Below are 24,678 nucleotides of genomic sequence, written 5' to 3'. Positions count from 1 at the left end.
TAATATTTCCATTTTATAAATAAAATCTTAGACAAAAAGAACTCCAGAGATAGTGAAATGGTCCAGACTTTGGCATTCTTTCTCTCTGACTCTGTCAAAATGAAAGAGTGTTAGTGATTCCACAGAATCAAATGTTATCTAACCTTTCACATCACTCAGTCACATGTTTTTCTTCTTCCAGAAAATAATGTTTTTAAATGCAGTTGTTATTTGCCAACTTCCCAAAGGGAAGCAACATCTAAGAAATTTTGCCAAAAATCAGAGCTCATTGGGATACAACAGGAGACATGAAGACAGGCACTGCTACTGATTTTAGGTTTTTTTTAAAAAAAACCTGTATTTGTTTATTATTGGATAGACACAAACACAAATTGAGATGGAGAGAGACAGAGAGACACCTGCAGCCCTGCTTTACCACTCATGAAGCTTTTCCCCTGCAGTTGGGCTCCAGGGGCTTGAACCTGGGTCCTTGCGCACTGTAACGTGTGCGCTTAACCAGGTGCGCCACTGCCTGGCCCCCTGCTACTGATTTTAGTAATGTGAAATAATAAAGTAACAAACACCAATTCCAACTTTTGAAATGTCTCTGGCTACCTCTATCCAGTAAGTACAGAAAGATATTTAAAAAATCTTCAAAAGAAAAGGGCCATTGGATGTTGAAGATGCTTTTTAAACTGATGTGCAGATGAAGAGAATGTGTTTCCTCCGCAGGAAACACCCTCACCAGTACTCCCTAGGGAGTACTGACTAAGTGGATGTCATATAGTCTCATTAATCTTCACTCCTATGCAACCTTCTTCATGAGCCCTACACTTAAAGACGTTTTAATAAAATTAAGCACTAATTAAATTTACACCTACCTTTTTTGTTCATTGTACATTCTGTTAACTCTGTCCCATTTTGCATTCAACTGAGAAAGTGTGTCCCGGATCTGAATAGCTTCAGGGCCGGAAGCTTCAAGAATGACATCCGGCTGTTTTTCATGAAGACCCGTAATCTGCTCTCCAAGTTTGTCCAGCTGGTCTTTGGTATTCTGTAAATATATGGTCAGACAGTAACAAAGTCCAGAAAGAGAAATAAAAAGCATGGACTCACAGATGGCCAAATATTTATATTCTGAAATGATCATTTAAAATGTAATGAAGCAGGAGTCGGGCAGTAGTGCAGCGGGTTAAGCGCACGTGGCACAAAGCGCAAGGACCGGTGTGAGGATCCCGGTTTGAGCCCCCGGGCTCCCCACCTGCAGGGGAGTCGCTTCACAGGCAGTGAAGCAGGACTGCAGGTGTCTGTCTTTCTCTCCCCCTCTCTGTCTTCCCCTCCTCTCTCCATTTCTCTCTGTCCTATCCAACAACGAACAACATCAACAGCAATAATAACCACAACAACTATAAAAACAACAAGGGCAACAAAAAGGAAATAAATATTTTTTAAAAGTGTAATGAAGCATTGTAAGTATGTCATCAGAACTGGAAACTTAAATAAATAATACTCCTAGGCTGAAAAAAAAAAATCTAGCTCATCTGGACAGAGTGAGTGCTTTGCCCTGCAGGGAGTCAGCTCTGAGCTCAGCTTCCACTGCATTGGGGGTTTGGGTGGTGCAGTGTCTTTCTTTTTCTGTCCATTTGAAAATGCCTGCTGCCAACAGTCAATCTCCACCAACAAGAACAAAAACGATAATAGTGACCACGCCCTGACCTAAGTGTGACAAATTCTATATGATATCTTAATGACAGAAAAAAAATCCCCACAATCTCCAAGTGTTATTTGTATAGAACATATAAAAAGCTAAAAAAGTTCTATTAAAAAGTATTTGAGGGAGTCGGGCTGTAGCGCAGCGGGTTAAGCGCAGGTGGCGCAAAGCACAAGGACCGGCATAAGGATCCCGGTTCCAACCCCGGCTCCCCACCTGCAGGGGAGTCGCTTCACAGGCGGTGAAGCAGGTCTGCAGGTGTCTGTCTTTCTCTCCTCCTCTCTGTCTTCCCCTCCTCTCTCCATTTCTCTCAGTCCTATCCAGCAACGACAACAACAATAATAACTACAACAATAATAAAAAAAAGGGCAACAAAAGGGAATAAATAAATAAAATAAATATTTTTAAAAAAAGTATTTGAATCTGGAATTATTTACACTTTATTTTTTTAATGAATTTATTTATTCCCTTTTGTTGCCCTTGTTTTTTTTTATTGTTGTAGTTATTGTTGTCGTCGTTGTTGGATAGGACAGAGAGAAATGGAGAGAGGAGGGGAAGACAGAGAGGGGGAGAGAAAGTTAGATACCTGCAGACCTGCCTTCACAGCTTGTGAAGCGACTCCCCTGCAGGTTGGGAGCCAGCTCTCTTAGCCAGTCCTTGCGCTTTGCGCCACCTGCGCTTAACCTGCTGTGCTACAGCCCTACTCCCCTATTTACACTTCCAAATTTACAATAATGGCAATGTAAATTACAGAAATGAGCTAACAAGTGAGCTGCTTTATTCAAATTTTTAATAGGAAAATCAACTTATACAAAAAGACATTAATGATATTGAGTAGTTTTGATAATAAATTACCAACTCCTAGATCCCTAACTAAAAGACCACCCATACACTCTTCCATATTGAAAGAACTGCCCAATTTAAAAATCTTTATACCTGGCATAGTAAATGCTGACATTAAAAACCGCTGAGACTCCAGAAGATAAAGTAGCAATAAAGGTATTAAATTATATTTTAGCTTTTTATGAGCCTGATTTTAAGGGTTCTGATATTACAAATAACTGGTAACTGCGTAGGCTCAAAAATCCAGATATTTTTGCTAGAGTGACACTTCATTATAACACTGTAGAGATTACTGATGTTGCTTCATTAATTGATGCTTCATTATTATTGTTGCTTCATTATTAATTGATGCCCAACAATTAATGTCAGTATATATTATATTCAGTTCATCCCTTAAAGTCCAAACTTATAAATTTTGATACTATCCACTGGTGACAATAGGAAAAGGCATCTTATTCATAAATGTTTTTAATATCTCGGCACAAATTTCAGAGTGACAGGTCATCTAAGTAGGCACACTGACACACTTTTCTTTTTCTTCTTTTTCCTCCAGTGTTGTCACTAGCACTTGGTCCACTGCTCCTGGCGGTCATTTTTTTTTCTTTCTGTTTAATTGGGCAGGACAGAGAGAAACTGAGAGAGAGGAAGGGAAGACAGAGAGGGTGAGAGAAAGCTAGACTTGTGAAGATGTCGCTGAAGAAACTGCCCTGCAGATGGGGAGCTAGGGCTCGAACCAGGATCCTTGCACAGGTCCTTGCACTTAATACTACATGTGCTTAGCCCAGGGCACCGCCGCCTGGCACCCCCAATGACACATTTTCCAAGTGTTACTTCCACATTAACTGCAACTACTCACACATGGTGCATAGAGATTTACTTACCTTTAGAGAATCTTCCTGAAAAGAGAAATCTTCACAGACAACAGTGCTCAGCTCTGGAGTATTAAGTAACAGCTCAACAGCATCCACAGAAAGTAACACTTTGTTAATTTCAACCAGATAATCTGTAGGAAGAAGTGATGACGGAATTCCAGAACTAAGTTGATCTGTCTTCCTCTGCTGAGTAGAGACTGCCTGTAAAGACGGTAGAAACAACAGCTTTCTTGTCCAATTCTCGACTCTTAACACCATCTTCCCAGACAATACTTTCAGTCCCCCTACATGTTAAGCTGTTAGGCTCAGGCAAAAATACTGAAGTCATGGGCCCCTTGGAATATACCTGAAACAGACTTCCTAGCTTCTTCCCATAGGAAGACCACTAGTTTCATCTGTTCTATTCCTACCTTTGGGTTCCTGTTTATTAAATAATTTGTCAAGCTTTATATCTTACTTCCTTTCAGGCATTAAGTTGCAAATGTGACCATGAAGCTATCCTCACCTCCCTGGGCAGACAACCTCACCAATGTGCCCTGAAACCCCACCTCCCCAGAGCCCTGCCCCCACTAGGGAAAGAGAGAGACAGGCTGGGGGTGTGGATCCACCTGTCAACTCCCAAGTCCGACAGCAAAGCAACTACAGAAGCCAGAACTCCCACCTTCTGCGTCCCAAAAAGGATTTTGGTCCATACTCCCATAGGAGTAAAGAATAGGGAAGCTTCCAGTAGAGGGGAGGGGATAGGGAACTCTGGTGGTGGAAACTGTATAGATTTATACCCCTGTTATCTTACAATCTTGTTAATCACTATTAAATCACTAATAATTTTCTGTAAAGACATCCCAGACTTTTTAAAAAAGAGATCACTAATAGGAAGAGCTGAACAATACTGATAAAAAACGAAAAAGTATTTTAATTTTCTTATGTAAATTTGTACCTGCATGTTAATAGAAACCTTTAGCAATCTCTATTCCGATTTTTATTGGTAGCCTGCTATTAAACAGCATAAAAGGCTAATGATTTATGTTTTTTTTAATCAGTGCCATGTAAAAGTACCTATCAAGTAGAAAAAAATAAATTTCCTTTGCTTCGTGAGGAAATGATTAAAGCTGAGTCAGCTGCTTTAAAGGAACACAGAGACTGTCATGACAACACCTCGACTTTGTCGAATCTTGTGTGTAGAAGGACTAACTGCAAACGGATATATTCTTTCCTATTTTCCTCCACTGGCTGATGTAACATTTGCTCTCCTCTTTGTAGAACCTCCTGAATCTGAGCTCTTTCCTCGTCCATCTGAATGTTTTAAGGAAAAAAAAAATAATAATGATAATGATTCAAAGACAAAAACCAGAGGACACATGACTGTCAGCCACTCAGTGGGAGCCTCAAATGAGTCAACATATGTAAAGCTGAATGACACACAATAAGGAACCCATGTATGTCTCTAAATATTTAAGCTCTGAAGCTGAAATATCTTACAGAGAAGGCCAGATTAGCAGAATCTAGGTAGTCCCAAAATTACACTACCTTTAGTGGAAAAAAAATGTCTTTCCTAAACACTGCTTAAGTCCCAGGTGCTCACCAAATCTCCTGACCAATATTACACAAATACTCACCAGAAAATCACACATGAATTTATTCTGTCATGACATGGAAGTTACCGGAGAATATGCCATTGATGTAAAAATATAATTAGCAGAAAAGAAAAACGAGGACATCAAACTAATTCATTCAGATAAAGATACAGTCAGAGAAAGCGAGGGCTGATGGAGATAGCATAATGGTTCTGCAAAGAGACTCTCCTGCCTGAGGCTCCAAGGTCCCCCGCACCACCATATGCCATAGCTGAGCAGTGCTCTGGTAAAAAGAGAGAGAGGGAGGGGGAGAGAGAGGAGAGAGAGGAGAGAGAAGGAGAGAGAAGGAGAGAGGGAGGGAGGGAGAGAGAGAGAGAGAGAAGAAGGAGGAGGAGGAGAGGAGAGGACAGGAGAGGAGAGGAGAAGAGAGGGAGTGAGGGAGAGAAAGAGAGAAGAGAAGAGAGGAGAGGAGAGGGAGAGGGAGAGGGAGGGGAGAGGGAGAGGGAGGGGAGAGGAGAGGGAGAGGGAGAGGGAGAGGGAGAGGGAGAGGGAGAGGGAGAGGGAGGGGAGAGGAGAGGGAGAGGGAGAGGAGAGGGAGAGGAGAGGGAGAGGGAGGAGGAGGGGAGAGGGAGAGGGAGGGGAGAGGGAGAGGGAGAGGGAGAGGGAGAGGGAGAGGGAGAGGGAGGAGGAGGGGAGAGGGAGAGGGAGAGGGAGAGGCAGAGGCAGAGGCAGAGGGAGAGGGAGAGGGAGAGGCAGAGGGAGAGGGAGAGGGAGAGGGAAAGACAGAGGGAGAGGGAGAGGGAGAGGGAGAGGGAGAGGGGAGAGGGAGAGGGAGAGGGGAGAGACAGAGGGAGAGGGAGAGGGAGAGGGAGAGGGAGAGGGAGAGGGAGAGGGAGAGGGAGAGGGAGAGGGAGAGGGAGAGGAAGAGGAAGAGAGGGAGAGGGAGAGGGAGAGGGAGAGGGAGAGGGAGAGGGAGAGGGAGAGGGAAGGGAAAAGAAGAAGAAAAAGAGAGACCACAGCACCAAAGCTTCCCACGAGGTCACAGCCCACCCACAAGGTAGCAGATTTGAACCTGGTCTGATATAATAAGACAAGTTCCCACCTGGAAAAGGAGCTCTCTGATCCTGTCACTATCATTAATGTTCCATCTCCTTGAACAAACCTGTTCATCTTCATGGCTGGATTCCAAGTGTTTTTCTGAGACTCTTAACACGTCTTCTATGTCACTCTCTAATTTTTGCAAGTCAGAGGAAGGCTCATAAGTACTAGGTGCTTCAGGCACTGCACATGGATATGACAAAGGTTCCTGTTCCATCAGCAACTGCAGAAGAAGGAGTGTTATGTGAAATGATTTTGGCATGACTGGAGGAATACTGTGTCAGATGAAGAACTGGCACTTACTGAACTTAACCTCACTGGTACAGTGGTCACTTTACCAATTTGCAACTTCTCTGAACTAGGCACTGTCTTTTTAAAAAATATTCTGTTTTGTCATTTATTTATTGAGATGAAAGGGAAAGATAGAAAAGTAGAGAGAGAGAGAGAGAGAGAGAGAGAGAGAGAAACCTTCAGCACAGCTTAAGCACTTGTGAAGCTTAACCCTACAGGCGGAGACCAGGGCTAGAAGTCAGGCCCTGTGCATGGGAGCTTGGCACCTGAGTTTGCCATGTGGCCCCTTCCGTTTTGTTTTCTTTTCTTTTCAATTTCTTTCCTTCTTTTTCTTTTAAGTATTTTTTCATTGGAGGGATTAATGGTTTTCAGTCAATACAGTTGTTGGTACATGTAGAAAAAGCCTCAATTTTCGGCAAAACACCCCCACCTCTGGTCTAGGTCCACCTCCACCGTCAGGCACCAGGACCTGAAAATCCCCTCCTCCGCACCCCCAGCCCTACCTTCTTTTATTTTAGTGAATACACAAAACCCAGTCCAAGTTGCACTTAGTGTTTCTCCTTTCTGTTCTTGTTCCTTAACTTCTGCTCGTGACCGAGGTCATCCCTTATCCATCCTTCTCTTTCTGGCTGATCTCACTTCACATGATTCCTTCAAGTTTCATCCAAGAGGAGGTGAAGAAGGTGACTTCATCAGTGACTACCTGGTGTGCTTTGCCAGGGATTAAGAGACCACAGGTGCACACCATGGGAAATAGTGCAAGAATCCAAAGGCCAGCCCCACTGTCACAGAAGGCAGGGAAATCACTACCTAGTCTCGGTGCCTCTCTAAGAAAGCTTCCAGTTAACTTTCTCCAGCAGAGGCCACTTTGGTGGCCAAAGTTCAAAGAAACACACAGATCTCAGTGAAGTCGTTTCAGACAAACTAGAAAAAACTGATACTTATTGACTGAATTTAATGTAACTTAAAAATTAAACTCAGGAGGGAGTCGGGCGGTAGCGTAGCGGGTTAAGTGCACATGGTGCGAAGTACAAGGATCATCATAAGGATCCCAGGCGGTGAAGCAGGTCTGCAGGTGTCTGTCTTTCTCTCCCCCTCTCTGTCTTCCTCTCCTCTTTCCATTTCTCTCTGTCCTATCCAACAATGACGACAGCAATAACAATAATAATAACCACAATAACAATAAAACAACAAGGGCAACAAAAGGGAAAAAAGCAGCCTCTAGGAGCAGTGGATTTGTGGTGCAGGCACCAAACCCCAGAAAAAACCCTGGAGTAAAAAAAAGAAAAAAATTAAACTCAGGAATATAACATGCAGTGTCAGGGAAGCATGGAGAGACGACAAATTCCAAACAGATGCAACCTTTCAACAGATGCAACCTTGCTACAGGATTTTTAGAAAGCAGAACTTGACATCTTTAATATGCACATTTTAAATTTACTTTTAATTTTGAAAAAAAATGCAATGAATTCTTAGACATGACCCTAGGGATATATTAAGAGATGAGTAAATAGGCATGCCTAGTATTATTTTAACCGGTATTTATAACAGCAAAATAAAAATTGAAGGGAGTCTGGTGGTAGCACAGTGGGTTAAGCACACGTGGCGCGAAGCACAAAGACCAGCATAAGGATCCCCACCTGCAGGGGAGTCGCTTCACAAGCAGTGAAGCAGGTCTGCAGGTCTGCAGGTGTCTATTTTTCTCTCCCCCTCTCTGTCTTCCCCTCCTCTCTCCATTTCTCTCTGTCCTAGCCAACAATGACGACATCAATAACAACAATAATAACTACAACAACAATAAGAAACAAGGGCAACAAAAGAGAAAATAAATAAAATATTTTTAAAAAATTGAAGTTGCAGCATTATGTAATAGAAAATTGTATACACACTAAAATTATGCTAAATGGATCACAGGTTAAGTAGCACAAGCAACCTGAGACCTACAACCTAAAAGTTAAATACTCACTTCGGCACTTTTGATATGCTGAGACACCTTTTCAAAGTTTCTATTCAGTTCAGCTAATTTTGGTTCTACAAGCTCCCTGCTTGAGCCTCCAGGAGCTCTCATTAAAACAACAGCCTCTTCACGGACGTTTTCAACCTCAAGGTTGACATCACCCAGCTCAGATAAGAGCCGCTGATTGTAAAAGAAAAAAGAAATAATTAGAAGACCAAATTAAAATGCAATACTAATTCAGAGTAAAAATTGTTAGGAGCCAAAAGTTAAAGAGCGCAAGGAACCAGGTTCAAGCCCCACCAACCCCCACCTTCAAAGGGAAAGCTTCACAAGTGGTGAGGCAGGTCTGTAGGTGTCTCTCTGTCTCATCCCCTCTCTCTATCTCTCTCTCCACTCTCCATCTCTGACTGTCTCTATCCTACAGTAAATAAATAAGTAAATCATATTTTAAAAATTGTCTAGAAAATGTGGAGGCCTTTAAACAAAAAACAATGTAAATACATTATGACCCTACAATCCCATTTTAAGATGCCTATCTGAAAGACATAAACATATTGACTGGAAAGGGCATATGCGCACTTAACGTTCAGTTACTTTGTTCACAGTTACCAAGCAAACGACTGAGAAAAGCCCACTAACAGCCCTAGATAAAGAAGGCAGGGCACATATATTTAATGAACCCTTGCTGCTCCCTTAGAAAACTGTACGGATAGTCCTTAAACAATTAAAAAACAGAACTACTTGATGATCCAGCAATATCACTCTTAGGCATTTACCCAAGGGACATGCAAACACTAATTTGAAAGGATGCATACATCCCTGTGTTCACAGCTGCCTTATTCACAACAGCCAATGTGTGAATGTATTGGGCCTTAAAGCCAGCCCCCCCTGCTCTGCTTACATAATCATTGTTTTGCTGAAAGATCCCCACCACGTTATCCCCTCAGGGTATTGCTAATTCAGTTAAAACCATCGCAACAGTTGCTAAGGATGCTTCCACCTTCCCAGCATGCCTTTTGCCTCTCTCCACCCCCTTCTCCAGCCATTTCCATTTCCAACTTGCCACTTCCGGTTTTTACCCTATAAAACCCGCTGCTGTTCCAGTTTCCCTCTTTTTTCTCTTCCACATTTCAACCTGGAGAAGGCTGGTGGGCATAGCGGGAGGTGGCCATTTTGCTAGCTCCATGTAGCCTAAACCCGCAGGGCCCGCACTCAACTCCGGGGCGTCCTTGTGAATAAAGATTTGCGTTCACGCTCTGCCATGAGTTCCTGGTCTCTTCTCTTTCCCCCGCAACGCAGCCTGACACGAATGCTGCCTAAATTTCCATTCACAGATGACTAGTCCAAGAAGATATGGGATAGTCGCCCAGGAGCTGGTGCAGTAGATAAAGTGCTGGACTCTCAAGCATGAGGTCCTACATTCAGTCCCAGGCAACACAAGTACCACAGTGATGTCTGGTTCTCTTTCTCTCTCCTCCTATACTTCTCATTAATAAATAAGTAAAATGTTGAAAAAAAGAAGAAAAAAAAAGATGGGATGTGTTCACTAGAGCAAAAGTGATAGAACTGGAAGTGATTATGTTTCACAAAGTAAGAAAGGGAGTGAAAGACTGATGTTTTCCCTCACATCTGGAATGTTGGGAGTTCAAACACATGGCCTTGAAAAAAGTCAAGTCAATGAGAGTAGCTACCCTGTCTCTCCGACTCTGTGGGGACTAAGGTCGTTACTTGGAAAGTGGGCTGGGGAGGGCACAGAACTCCGGTGCTGAGTGTGTTGTGGATCCATCACTAGATAATCTTGTAAATGGTGTGAACCATTATTAACATTCATTAAACGTAGGTTTAATGGTGTTTAGTGTCAGGGAGATACCTCAGAGATGGAGCACAGGACCTGCATACCTGAGACCCCAGAAGCCCCAGGTTCAATTCTGGTCACAACCACATGCTACAACGGAGTGGTCCTCCAGTACACTTCCTGTGCTTTGGTCATAAAACTAGATCAGTATTAAAAAATAAAAGGGAGTCGGGTGGTAGCGCAGTGGGTTAAGTGCACGTGGCGCAAAGCGCAAGGACTGGCTCAAGGACAGGCGGAAGGATCCCGGTTCGAGCCCCCGGCTCCCCACCTGCAGGGGAGTCGCTTCACAGGCGGTGAAGCAGGTCTGCAGGTGTCTGTCTTTCTCTCCTCCCTCTGTCTTCCCCTCCTCTCTCCATTTCTCTCTGTCCTATCCAACAACAATGACATCAATAACAACAACAATAACTACAACAACAATAAAAAGACAACAAGGGCAACAAAAGGGAAAATAAATAAAATTAAAAAATAATAAAAAGAAGGTAAGTAAGTGTCTGGGGGATTGCCGTTAGCTTTTGGCACATAGTAATTAAGAGATGTTCACTTCTTTTTATTTTTATTTTTTTGCCTCCAGTGTTATCACTGGGGCTCGGTGCCTGCACTACAAATCCACTGCTCCTGGAGGCCATTTTCCCCATTTTGTTGCGCTTGTTGTAGTTGTTATTGTTGTCATTGTTATTGTTGTTGTTGGATAGGACACAGAGAAATGGAAAGAGGAGGGGAATACAGAGAGGGAGAGAGAAAGACAGACACCTGCAGACCTGCTTCACTGCTTGTGAAGCTACTTCCCTGCATGTGGGGAGCCAGGGGCTCGAACTGGGATCCTTAGGCAGGTCCTTGCATTTTGTGCCACGTATGTTTAACCCACTGCGCTACTGCCCAGCTCCCAAGATGTTCACTTCTAAGGCTATTCAAGACCTCGTTTTCTCCCACCAAAATAAAAGCTAACAAGCAAATTGTGTGTTTCCAGGAAGGACCACATTCAGGCCTCTCAGTAAAGCGCGCTTAATCAAAAATGTTCATGATCGACTGCACAGGATGACGTGTGTGCAGAGCCTTCCATGAGAGGAACGGCCATGGGAAAAGTCTCCCTGACTGCACGTGCTACGTCTGCAGCTCTGCCCTTGCTACCTTCACGATTTCCTCCTGTTTGCTGGCAGGCTTCTTTTCAATCTCATCCAGCAGAGCTTCCGCTTGATAGAGCCAAGTACTTATGTGAGCGACATTTCCATCGAAGATTTCCAGCTGGTTCTGCCGGACCTAGAGAGGGATCAATAAGATGTTGTTATCAGAGTATGTATTACCGTGGACTGTAGGTCATTCATCTCCCCCAAAAAACATTTTTAAAAATAGTGATAATCATGGTAGCATCTGGAACCTGGTGACTGAAAGAAGAGTTAACACATAAAGCCAGACAAATTGTTGACTAATCATGAGCCTAAAGGCTGGAATAGTGCAGATGAAGATTTGGGGGGATCTCTGTTTTGTAGATAGTTAGTAGGCCTATTTTAGTCATATTCCTAAGGGCCCATCGACCTGTCAACGCCCATGTTCAGCAGGGAAGCAATTACAGAAGCCAGACCTTCTATCTTCTGCAACCCTTAATTACCCTGGGTCCATACTCCCAGTGGGATAAAGAATAGGAAAGCTATCAGGGGAGGGGATGGGATATGGAGATCTGGTGGTGGGAACTATGTGGAGTTGTACCCTTATGTTTGTTTGTTTTTTTAATCTTTTTTATTATCTTTATTTACTGGATAGAGACAGCCAGAAATTGAGAGGGAAGGGGTTGATAGACAGGGAGAGACAGAGAGACACCTGCAACACTCTTTCACCACTTGCAAAGCAATCCTCCTGCAGGCTTGAACCTGGGTCCTTGTGCACTGTAACATGTGCGCTCAACCAGGTGCGCCACCACCCAGCCCCTAGTTGTATCCTTCTTATCCTATGGGTTTTTGTCAGTGTTTTCTTTTCATAAATAAAAATTTAAAAAAGAGAAGAAAATGGTAATGATCAGTAGTGTAAAAATATGCATATTTGAAACAATAGGATTAGAAATTTAAAAGATCCTCAAAAGCAAATTGAATTTTGAGAATTATCTGTACCTTCCACCTAAGTCATTTCCCAGAAAGTAAGTGCATAAGTAAATAATACAGATAGCTACAAGTAAGCAATTTTAATTTATTTAATTTAGATCTCAATAAAATAAAGAGGAATAAAAAGTGAAAGTTTCTTTCAACTTTTGGCTTCTAGAATTCCTCATTGTTGTATTAAAAATAATCTCAATTTCTCCTACAGATACAATTTCTAACAACTTACAGAAGAAAGTCACTGTATCAGAGGAATGCACGTCAAGACCACAGTGAGATAGCACTTTATACCTGCGAGAATTTCCTACATTAGAAAGGGCAGGAATGGGGCTGGGGGGTGGTGCACCTGGTTGAGCGCACATGTTACAATACGCAAGGACCTGGGTTCGAGCCCCCAGTCCCCACCTGCAGGGGAAAAGCTTCACAAGTGGTGAAGCAGTGCTGCAGGTGTCTGTCTCTCACCCTCTCTATCCCTCCCTTCCCTGTCGATTTCTGATTGTCTCTATCCAATCAATAAATAAATACAAAAATTTTAAAAAAGAAAGGGCAGGAATACCAAATGTTGGAGAGGATGCTGGGGGAAGAGACATTGCTGCACTGTTGGTGGAAGTGTAAACTGGTCTAACCCTTGTGGAAAACGGTCTGAAGATTTCTCAGCACACTGGGAGTGTTCTCCATGACCCAGCAATTTCTCACTTGGGGATTTATCCAAAGGTAACAAAAGCAACTATCAGAAGAGATCTATGGAAGTGAGGGAGGAAGGAAGGATGGGAGACAAAAGGGAGGGAGGGAGGGAGGGAGGGAGGGAGGAAGGAGAGAGAGAGGGAGAGGGAGAGGGGGAGAGAGAGAGAAGCAGGCATGGGAAATTTCACTCTCCACCAAAGTGCTATTCCTCCTCCACTTTTTCTTATTATTTATTTATAAAAAGGAAATACTGACTAAACCATAGGATAAGAGGAGGTACAACTCCACACAATTCCCACCACCAGAACTCCGTATCCCATCCCCTCCCCTGATAGCTTTCCTATTCTTTATCCCTCTGGGAGCATGGACCCAGGGTCATTGTGGGATGCAGAAGGTGGAAGGTCTGGCTTCTGTCATTGCTTCCCTGCTGAACATGGGTGTTGGCAGGTGGATCCATACTCCCAGCCTGCCTCCACTTTTATTAAACTCTTTCAAATTTTATCTTTTCAAAGAAAACAACAAACCATGGGATTAATTCACAGGGGAAATTCAGTGACACACTTCGATTAAGAGCTAGAATTCTAACCAAAGCCATATTCACCTTTAAATGACTCATGGAGACATTCCCTCAACAACCTGTCCCCTAAACTCACCTTTAAAGTACTACACCAGTCCTCCGTCCACGTGCGAACTCGGCTCCACCCAGCATTAAGGACACAGAGCCTCTCTTCTAAAACAGGCCCGCTGCCCTCCACCAGATTCTGCAGGGCAGCACTGCTCTCCGTGATGGCATTCAGGTCCGCTTTTCTTTGCTCCAGATCTTTCAGAATGTTCTAGAAAATAAAAAGGCCAACAACTACTTGATGTTCTAGGTCATTACAGATATTTCGACAACTGTACATATTTCAACTTTTCCTCCACAGATATAGTACTCCATGACTTCCAGACCGCCAAGGATTTTTTTTTTTTTTTTAAACTAACTGAGCTTGGAAGATTGTTCACCAGGATAGTGTGTGGACTTTGTCATGTGGACCAACCTAGTTCAAGGTTGGCCTCTTCCATACTGGAATAAGCTTCAGTGCTATGGTATCTTTTCTCTCTCCCTCACCCTCTCTCCTTTTTTAGCTGAAAAAACTGGCAGCATGCAAAAAGACAAAAAAAGGAACAATTATCTAACTTCAGGGGCCGGGTGGTGGCACACCTGGTTGAGGATCCGGGTTTGAGCCGCTCAAGGATCCGGGTTTGAGCCCCTAGTCCCTACCTGCAGGGGGAAAGCTTTGCAAGTGGAAAAGCAGTAGTGCAGAGGGTCTCTCTGTCTCTCTCCCCTATCACTCCCTACCCATTTCTGACTGTCTCTATCCAATAAATAAAGATAATAAAACAATTTTAAAAATTACTCAACTTGTTATCACAACGAGATTTCTTAATATTATTAAAAATTAAGACATTAAATGATGTGGAAAAGATAACGATCTCATTTATTTATCACACATAAACAACCAATTATCTTGCTCATAGAATTCAAGTTTCAATTTCATTTTCAAAAACTACAAGCTGGCAAAGCTGACTTAAACCAAAACTCACAATTGTGAAGGACTCGTAACGATGTTATCTCCTAAGATATTACAAGAAACTACTGATGTGTACTATATTTATCTGGAAAGATAACTTTCTCTAGGTGGGTGAATTAATACATAGTTTTGCTATGTAGGTATTAGAAAAAAGCATGCCATCTTAAACAAATATAAAAGAGAACCAACCAACACATCTAAGTTCTGCTCTGACAATTGCAAAAACAGTATCCTAGGCGGCATGATGATGGCTGGATTTTCACATTTACCAATCTCAACAGGCAAGGTGGTAAAAAATAAAATATACAGAAAAAGTACTGGGTTCCGAATGACAGCCACAAATTTCTTTCAATCACATCTATCCCACTGATATGGTACAGTTATAAAGCAAAGTCTAGACAAGCATTTCAGTAAGCTCAAATTTATATGAAATCTCACATCAACATATCAAAAAAAGTTACAAATTCACAGGTGAGTGAAGATTTCAGCACTCAACTTGGCAATGTCAGCTGCCGCTGTACTGACAGAGGTACAGACATCGTTCCTCTCAAGGGTTCTTCTCGAGTAGATTTAAGAAAACAGAATACCTCAAACCAGGCAGACAAAGCAGTCAAAATTTTCTATATACCTTTAGTGATTATGTATAGATTTAGTGCAATGATGTTTCAGGAGGTTAGGAAACAATAAACTACAAGTACTTGGATTTACACGGTACACAGAGCATCTATGTTCATAGCTTTTATTACAAAAGGAAGAACTATATTGAAAATAATGATATACAACTTTGAAAACACTACATTTACTACATTTAAGAATGAAAATCCAATTGAAATCTCGCATGGAAAAAATTACTTGAAACACCAATACATTAAAATTTTATAAAATATATGTGTATCTTAAATCTGAAAATACGATATTAAAAAGTAGTCGATCACGCTGCATATTCTAGTGTGCTTTGTTTGATTTACTCCAGCAGAGAGAAGACGAATGCATGACTTATATACACCAACTACATTATTCCATATCTGAAATAAAATTAAATGGGAATTTGTGTGAAAAATTCCAAAAGAGAAAAAAATATGTAATTACTTAAATCTTCACATAAAAAAGCAGATGAGAAAAATTAAAAAAAGAAAGCAAATGAGAATCAACTGAAAAATAAGTTGAATTTACATGACTATACAAAACTTAAATATATAATAATCAATATTATGGCCCAACTATGAGGATTAGTAAACAGAGAAAATACATATTATTTACATCAATGAGGTAAATCAAGAATGTAATAATAAACTTCCCTGTAAATATACATAATGCTAATGATAGAAAAGGGGAAGTATTTACAAGTCAGTGTAAAAGAATGTGGGAGGGGCCAAGTGGCACCGGATTAAGTACACACACTGCAGAGCTCAAGGAACCAGGTTCAAGCCCCCGGTCCCCACCTGCAGGAAGAAAGCTTCACAAGTGGTGAAGCAGAGTTGCAGGTGTCTCTCTGTCTCTCTATCTCACCCTCCCCTCTCAAATTCTCTCTGTCTCTATCCAATAATTCATTAATTAGTTAAAGCTTTAAATAAAAAATAAAATGATTTAAGAGAAAATGAGACATGTCACGTTCCTAAAAAAGACAGCAGAAGTATCAGTTTCCCTCAGAAATATCTATATTTAAAGCAACTCAAATAAAGTTTACCAACAGAATTTTCCTTGAAAATTTTGAAGACACTGTGCCAAGGTAATAGTACACTAGCTGCTGTTCTCCTTTGTCCTGTGTGCAACCCACGTTCAAGGTCAGCTCCCATGTACTTAGTGTTGGGGGTCTGTCTATCTTTCTCACTCTCTATTTGCCCCTCTCTCTGTGAAAAGGCTTTTGAATGAAAGAGAATCAGATCTGAAGTTCTCATGGGTGTATGTAAAAACAGAGTGAAGAAGACAGGAAACCTATAACCACATGTTACAATATATTGTGAAGCCTCATCACTAAACAGAGAGGAAAACGAAAGGGTGAGACCAGGGAGGCACACAGAGGAAAAAAAAAACATTAATTGAAAAGAATATATGAATTTTGTATGTCAAATCAGAAGGAAAAAGATAATTAATTACTAGACAAACAGCACTGAAATCATGGGTGTACTAGTGAGAACTATAAGAAAGAAATCAGAGCCTTACCTCATGATACACACCAAAATAAATTCCAGAAGGGTTAAAGCATTAAAGGTAAAAAAAAGAAAGAAAGAAAGAAAAAGCTAGAAGAAAATATAAGTAAGTATTTATATAACCTTACAGCATATCCAGCAGTTCTAAGAAATGAAGGTGAAAATAATAAAGAAGGTGGATTTTGTCTTAAAATATATAATATGGCATTTTTAAAAAATATATTTATTTATTTATTCCCTTTTGTTGTTCTTGCTGTTTTATTACTGTTGTTATTGATGTTGTTCGTTGTTAGATAGGACAGAGAGAAATGGAGAGAGGAGGGGAAGACAGAGAGGGGGGAGAGAAAGATAGACACCTGCAGACCTGCTTCACTGCCTGTGAAGCGACTCCCCTGCAGGTGGGGAGCCGGGGGCTTGAACCGGGATCCTTACGCCGGTCCCTGCACTTCGCGCCACATGCGCTTAACCCGCTGGGCCACCGTATGACTCCCTATATGGCATCTTTTAAACATCCTATATGGCATCTTTTAAACATGCAACATGGCAGTGAAGTTAAAGAACAAAAATTACATTTTCAATGTTCCACTAAATTGTCATTATTGATACATATAATAAATAAAGAGCTCTAAATTTAAGTAATATGTGGTTTTAGAGGGAAGCTGGGTATTTATTACAAGAGGCAAATTTCAGTGAGTTCCAGATGGGTTTACAGCTTATGGAAAGCAGTCTAACCAATAACCTAACCGTGATCTTTGCCGACCATTGTCAAACGTGTGGTTAAAATAAGCAATTATGAATGCTCACAATATTTCTCCAGGATAACTTCATACTGTATATAAAATATAATGTCTCCAGGACGACTTCATACTGTATCTAAAACTTTTCAATAGATATATGCCTTCCCCCAATATTTTAGGACTAAAAAAAGTTCTCCTTGTGAAATAATTATGAATGCACATTATGATTCATCTCTAAGTACACATAACACAGCAATTTTTTAGGACTGACGATTTAAATGTATGTGAATGGATGAACACAACAGTTAAACACTACAGATCTCCTCGTCACTTCCCCAAGCAAACACTGATAGAGGATATCAAAACTGATTATTCAGAATTTATATAAACTTGTCACAGTAAAGGTCATTTACTTTCTGCCCTGATTTCTACCACATGTGATTCCCTTAGGAGATAATTTTAGGGGGAGAAAAAGAATGATTTGGTGAGAAAAAAATGACTACTTTGTGTTCAATGAAATTCTTCATCTACCTTAGAAAGAAACAGCAAATCAACTTTAATATCCCTGAGATTTCAGCATGATCGAGCTAAGGAAAGCTCATGGATCCTGTATTGACATTTTTGAAAATTCTGTTGCTATGTTCAGTACATTAGTTCGCCACAGAAGGGTTAGTTGCTTATATAAAAGCTATTCGAGAAGAATGAGTAAATAAATCCAGCCCAACAGACTGTGAAGCGTGAAAACTTGAACAGAAAGAAGACTTGAAAATTGAAATTACCAGTGTTGTAATTAAAATGTTTTAAGTACCACAAAGGTATAATGTCAAGAAAGGCTTTGTGGGTGATTCACATGACTGATAATTTTAGAAGCAGAAGAAAAATGCCTTTAAATAGTCGGTTTGAAACATTCTTCTTTGTTGTTTAGTACAGCCAAGTAAAAATAATAGAGATGAAGAAAGACTCTCTTAATTATTACTTGGATGACAATGACCTCGACGTAGATATCCCAGAGCAAAATGCCTCTGGTTATCACTGCTATAACATTAGGGATTCACCTGAGAGACAACTTACTTTTGCCCAGGAAAGCTCTGTGTCCACGTCACCCAGCAATTCCTCTGAAGTCGACTTCTGTACCAACTCGGCTTCAGTAGCAGCAAGCCACTCAGAGAGAGCCGTGGCCTCTTTCTTCACTTTCCTGGCCAGAAGCGATGCCTTCTCCAGATCCTGCTTTCCTTCTGTCACCTGGGAATGGGGGGAAGAGGGAGGCAAAGGAAGAGAGGAGGACAGGAGAGAGGAGGACAGGAATGAGTGATCAGAAGCATGAAGGAATCCGTCTTAACCATCGATCCAAGTCCATTTGCGTCCACGCCGCCCCCCCCCCCCCCGCCCCAACACACACAGTTCTATCTCTTGCATCTGGAGCAGCCTCTTCTGGGTTTTCACCTTACTCCCATGACTTCCTAAGTGAGCTTGGTGGAGGTGTGGGAATTAAGAGAGAAAAGAGCATGCACAGTGGTAATGACCAGCCTTCACAACAATGCCAAGGAGTTGGTAAGCTGGGTCCTTTGTCAGCTAAAACATAAAGAGGCCCCAGAATCTTCTCAGTGAGGGACTCCAGATACACACACACACAGAGAGACACACAGACACACAGTAATCAACCACATTATTAGGCAGAATGGGTATTATTTCCATAACGGCATGTTTTACAAAGGCCTATTCCACATAAACTTTTATTCTTATAAGTTGTCCTTATTGTTGGTAATAAGAGAGAGTGAACTAAATTAGCACTCACCAAACTCCCACATTCGGTTCCCACATTGTGTGAAGGGATGCTACTGCCATGTAATAGAAGTGAAAAGTGTTTCTTTCTACGACAGGCATGGCCCTTTTTGCTTCTCTGGATAGGGCAGGTAGTGTAAAGGGCTCAATGCCACGGTGAGGGCAAAACAAGAATGGACTCGAGCCAGATCTGACTTTACCTTCCATTATGGAAGTCTCAAACTAAAGAATCCTTCACGACTGAAAGCTTGGACAGTATTTTAAAGATCCCCACTTGATTTAATACATAAATAAAGATGCATTCCCTCGTTTATATGCACAGATATCTAGACAACAGTGTCACCTAAATAGAGAGACAAGTTCTGAGGCAGATATCAGGGTGAAGAATTCTTAAATTATATAAAAATGATATAAAGACTGAATTGTCTTAATAGTTAACAGGAAGTTACATTTCTTTATTCTGATCCCCAAGAATTCTATTTCACATAAGGGCTGATAAGCATTTTTCTCCTTAAAAGTGAACATTTTTATCTTTTGCACCTCTCTAAAGATAACAAGCCAAAGTGAAATCTTTCTTCTTTCTTACAGTTTAAAAATTATGACTCTGAATTAATAGTTTCTCCATACAGATTTCAGAATCAAATACTTTAATTTTGTGGAAAAAAAAAAGATATTAGATATTCAAGTAATATGTAGGTGACTTTTGACATGTCTAGGCAGCTCCAAAGTTATTATAAAACTTAATGTGACCAAAGATATGCCTATACCAGGAAGAAAATAATTTATCGTTTGACTTGCAACAACTTAACACCTTTCTTCTTCTAGTCAATACATTTTAAGATGCATTGAGTATTAAGTTGGCCAGAATCAAGTAGTAAAACTTTTAATTAGCCATTTATCTGTTCCTTGTATATTTAATTATTCTCTCTCAATAAAATCATTCTCAACAGGCATGAGCCATACTCAGGTCCTTCTCACATAGAAACACGCAGAGAGACATTTGAATGTGAGCTTCTTGGGTCCTACTTTCCTTAAAAAACTTGAAATTGGGAGTTGGTTGGTGGTGCAGCGGGTTAAGCGCACATGGCGCAAAGCGCAAGGACTGGCAGAAGGATCCCGGTTCCAGCCCCGGGCTCCCCACCTGCAGGGGCGTCGCTTCACAGGCAGTGAAGCAGGTCTGCAGGTGTCTGTCTTTCTCTCCCCCTCTCTGTCTTCCCCTCCTCTCTCCATTTCTCTCTGTCCTATCCAACAACAAGGACATCAATAACCACAACAATGTTAAACACAAAGGCAACAAAAGGGAAAATAAATACTAAAAAAAACCCTTGAAATTGCTGAAACTTGATGCCTGTACAATGAATCCACTGCTCCTGCTGGCTATCTCTCCCCCATTTTCTCCCCTTCTATTCATTACTTCTTTATCTGATAGAAGAGAGAAAAATTCAGAGGGTGGGGAATATAGAGAAGAAGAAAGAAAGAGAGACACTGGAGTCGGGTGGTAGCACAGCGATTAAGCGCAGGTGGCACTAAGCTCAAGGACCTGTGTAAGGACCCCGTCAAGCCCCCGGCTCCCCACCTGCAGGGGAGTCGCTTCACAGGTGGTGAGGCAGGTCTGCAGGTGTCTATCTTTCTCTCCCCATCTCTGTCTTCCCCTCCTCTCTCCATTTCTCTCTGTCCTATCCAACAACAACATGTTGAAAAACAAGATCAGAAGAGAAAACACAAGTAGAACCTGAACTGGAATTGGCGTATTGCACCAAAGTAAAAGACTCTGGGGTGGGTGGGTGGGGAGAATACAGGTCCAAGAAGGATGACAGAGGACCTAGTGGGGCTTGTATTGTTATATGGAAAACTGGGAAATGTTATGCATGTACAAACTATTGTATTCACTGTCGAATATAAAACATTAATTCCCCAATAAAGAAATTTAAAAAATTAATCTGGATTAAATATTAAAAGTAAATTTCTATATAACTATCCATCACTGAATAGTTATGTAGAAATAATTATAATTATTTCTACATAACTATCCATCATTTCTACATAAATACCCATCATTAAATATACATTCAAAGAAACAAAATACCACAGGAATAACTGAAAATAGATATTATTCAGACTGATGATTCAAATCGGAATTCTCCCAGAAGTGAGACTGTAACGTCACTAAGTGAGAGAGAGGTGCGAGGCATCTGTTCCCTCACCTGGGCTCCCAGGTCATTGTAGAGAACTTTCAGGGAGGTCAGCTGCTGGTCCATGGCTTTGGGGTTGTCTGTTTGCTGCTTCTGAACAATGTGCCTTCCTGTTTTGATGACAGTCTCCACTTCAAGTTTAACTTCACTCAAAGTTTTGTAGAGTTTCTTAAAGAGAAAGCAGACAAGCTGTAACATTCTGGAACGTACACTTGTTAACAGATCATCTTAGAATAGAGTTCACACAAGCTGACAACAAAAAACTAACTATGGCCATCAAAGGGGCTTTACCAGGATTTTATTGGAAAAAAAGGCTTTTTTTTTTCCCCTCCAGGTATTGCACCATGAATCCACCGCTCCTGGAGGCCATTTTGTCCCCCTTTTGTTGCCCTTGTTGTTGTACCCTTGTTGTGGTTATTATTATTGCCATTGTTGATGTTGTTCGTTGTTGGATAGGACAGAGAGAAAAGGAGAGAGGAGCGGAAGACAGAGAGGGGGAGAGAAAGATAGACACCTGCAGACCTGCTTCACCGCCTGTGAAGTGACTCCCCTGCAGGTGGGGAGCCGGGGGCTCGAACCGGGATCCTTACACGGGTCCCTGCGCTTTGTGCCACATGTGCTTAACCCATTGTGCCACCGCCCGACCCCCTGGAAAACGCTTTTTTAAAAAAATCATATATTAAAAATATATTTATCAAATTACTTCTGTTTCTTTCTTCTTCCTCCCTTCCTTCTTTCCTTCCTTCCTTCCTTCCTTAATGCCACCAGGGTTATTGCTGAGGCTTGGTGCCAGCATGAATCTACCACTACTGGAAGCCTCTTATTTTCTTAGTTTGTTTGATTAATTTACTGGATAGACACAGCCAGAAATCAAGAGGGAAGGAGGTGATAAAGACACAGAGAGACCTGCCGCCCTGCTTCACCACTTGCAAAGCTTTCTCCTGCGGGTAGGGGTTGGGAGCTTGAACCCCAATCCTTGCGCACTGTAATGTGTGCTCAGCCAGGTGTGCCACCACCCGATCCCCTTTTTATTAGATAGGACAGAGAGAAACTGAGAGAGGATGAGGAGAGAGGAAGAGAAAGAGACACCTGCAGACATGCTTCACTGCTGGTAAAGCGTCCCTCCTGCAGAGGGGATCAGGGGGCTGGAACCTGGGTCCTTGCACTTGGCAATACGGGCTCTTAACTGGAGCACCATGGCCAGACGCCTGTGCACATTTTTCTTACATAAAATGAGGAAACAACAGATCTAGAACGTGAATGTCTTTACTTTGTGTGGTCATCTCTGGGGTTTTACTGCTCTAGGATTACTTTGTTTTTTAATTTTTTTCTCAGTGAGTTAGTAACTCACTAAGATTGTGAGATACACAGACTGTAAGATAACAGGGGCATAATTCCACACAGTTCCCAACAGCAGAGTTCCATGTCCCCGCCCCTCCATTGGAAGCTTCCCTAGTCTTTATCCTTCTGGGAGTATGGACCACAGATCTTTACAGGGAACAGAAGGTGGGAGGTCTGGCTTCTGTCGTTGCTTCTCTGCTGGACATGGGCGCTAGCAGGTGGATCCATCCCCCGCAGCCAGGCTTACTTTTTCAGATGAGAATGAAAAGGTGAGGGACAGGGGGAACAGAACCAAAGTTTCCTTCCACGTAGTGGGAGACAGGATGGAACCTAGTGGCACAGATAACAGAGCAGCTCACTTGCCATGAGCTGCTCTGCTGGCCCAGAGCGTCTATTTTTAAACCATGGAACGTTTTTACTAGGAAGAAAAAAATCGGTATTAGCTATTTCTGGCTACTGAGACTTACAAGTGGCACAGTTCATTTCTGTTTCTAGATTTCTCATAAATCTGTGTGAGCAAATCTTCCTTGCACCATGTAAACATGTACGGAGGGATATATGCTCAGTAAGTCAAGATGCATAATGACCAGCAGAAATTGGGTCATGTGTGTCAAATCACAAGCAGAACCCACGAAAAACTAAGAGGCTTGATTCTGGGAAGTTGGTCTCATTTTCACTTATATCCTGACCTTGACTGGAAACGTCTCACACGATGCTGACAACAGCCTCTGTACTATGCTACTGGATGGCAAGGACAGTGCGGGAGTCAGGCGGTTGCACAGCGGGTTAAGCGCACGTGGCACCAAGCTCAAGGACCGGCATAAGGATCCTGGTTCCAGCCCCCAGCTCCTGCAGGGGAGTCGCTTCACAGACAGTGAAGCAGGTCTGCAGGTGTCTGTCTTTCTCTCCCCCCTCTCTGTCTTCCCCTCCTCTCTCCATGTCTCTCTGTCCTACCCAACAACGATGACATCAGTCACAACAACAATAACTACAACAATAAAACAACAAAAGTGAATAAATATATTTTTTTAAAAAAGGACAGTGCTTGCTTTGTCAGCCTCAATATTTCATTTAAAAGAAACTTATATGGACATCTATCACACATGCACACACAGAGACAAATTTCTCCTCTTTGTTCATTTTTCTGCCCGTTCCCGCTTTCAGGTAATCCAACAGGTTGGGTTATCTAACAGATGTAGAGTCTATTGTTTTGAAAAACATAAAGAATTCTTTGGGGTGGGGTCAGGCAGTGACACACCTGGCTGAGGGCACATGTCAGCAGATGAGAGAATCAGGGTTTGAGACCCCCACTTCCTACCTGCAGGAGGGAAGCTTCACAAGTGGGGAGCAAGTTAGCAGATGTCTCTTCTTCCTCTCTCATCTTTCTATCTCCCTCTCCTCCTCCTCTCAGTTTCTAGCTGTCCTATCTAATGAAGAAAAAAAAAGGTAAGGGGTGACAAAACAAGAAAATCATGGCAGCCAGAAGCAGTGGAGTCATCATGCAGGCACTTAGCCCCAACAAAATTCCTGATGGCAAAAAACATATAAATGAAATAAAATAAGACAGATGTTTTTTCCTGGGCTTCTCTTTAACAACTACCAGCTCAAGTCTCTTTCACTTCATGACTCACCCAAAGCAGGACACTAGTTTAAAGATTCTGTATTGACCACTGCTGTATACCTGGGTGCATATGAACCACTTCAAATCAGTTCAAAATGATGACTAAGTGGGGGTGGATAACATAATAATTGTGCAAACAAACTGTCATGCCTGAGGCTCCGAAGTCCCAGGTTCAATCCCCTTGAACCACCATAAGCCAGAGCTGACCAGTGCTCTGATTAAAAAAAAAAAAAAAAAAATCCAAAGTTATTACTAAAAAAAAAAAAAAAAAAACTTAAAGTTTTCAGTGATATTCTTGCTGAAGTCTCCCTGAACTTTGTAGTGATGAATATA

General features: G+C 41.8%; 1 protein-coding gene across 1 annotated transcript in view; it reads right to left on the bottom strand.

Annotated features, from left to right (window-relative positions):
* Positions 1-24,678, bottom strand: part of UTRN (utrophin) — a 609,745-nt gene that overhangs the window by 334,697 nt on the left and 250,370 nt on the right. The window contains exons 33-41 of the mRNA XM_060190773.1: positions 21,396-21,551; positions 18,481-18,651; positions 13,605-13,784; positions 11,309-11,437; positions 8,335-8,505; positions 6,142-6,300; positions 4,561-4,698; positions 3,415-3,606; positions 861-1,033 (exon numbers count right to left, since the gene is read on the bottom strand). Coding sequence (XP_060046756.1) covers positions 861-1,033; positions 3,415-3,606; positions 4,561-4,698; positions 6,142-6,300; positions 8,335-8,505; positions 11,309-11,437; positions 13,605-13,784; positions 18,481-18,651; positions 21,396-21,551 — 1,469 coding nt within the window. The remainder of the gene's footprint in view (positions 1-860; positions 1,034-3,414; positions 3,607-4,560; positions 4,699-6,141; positions 6,301-8,334; positions 8,506-11,308; positions 11,438-13,604; positions 13,785-18,480; positions 18,652-21,395; positions 21,552-24,678) is intronic.

This window comes from Erinaceus europaeus, chromosome 4 (genome assembly GCF_950295315.1).
Source record: "Erinaceus europaeus chromosome 4, mEriEur2.1, whole genome shotgun sequence".
Classification (NCBI taxonomy): Eukaryota; Metazoa; Chordata; class Mammalia; order Eulipotyphla; family Erinaceidae; genus Erinaceus; species Erinaceus europaeus.
This window is presented reverse-complemented; position numbering and strand designations above follow the sequence as displayed.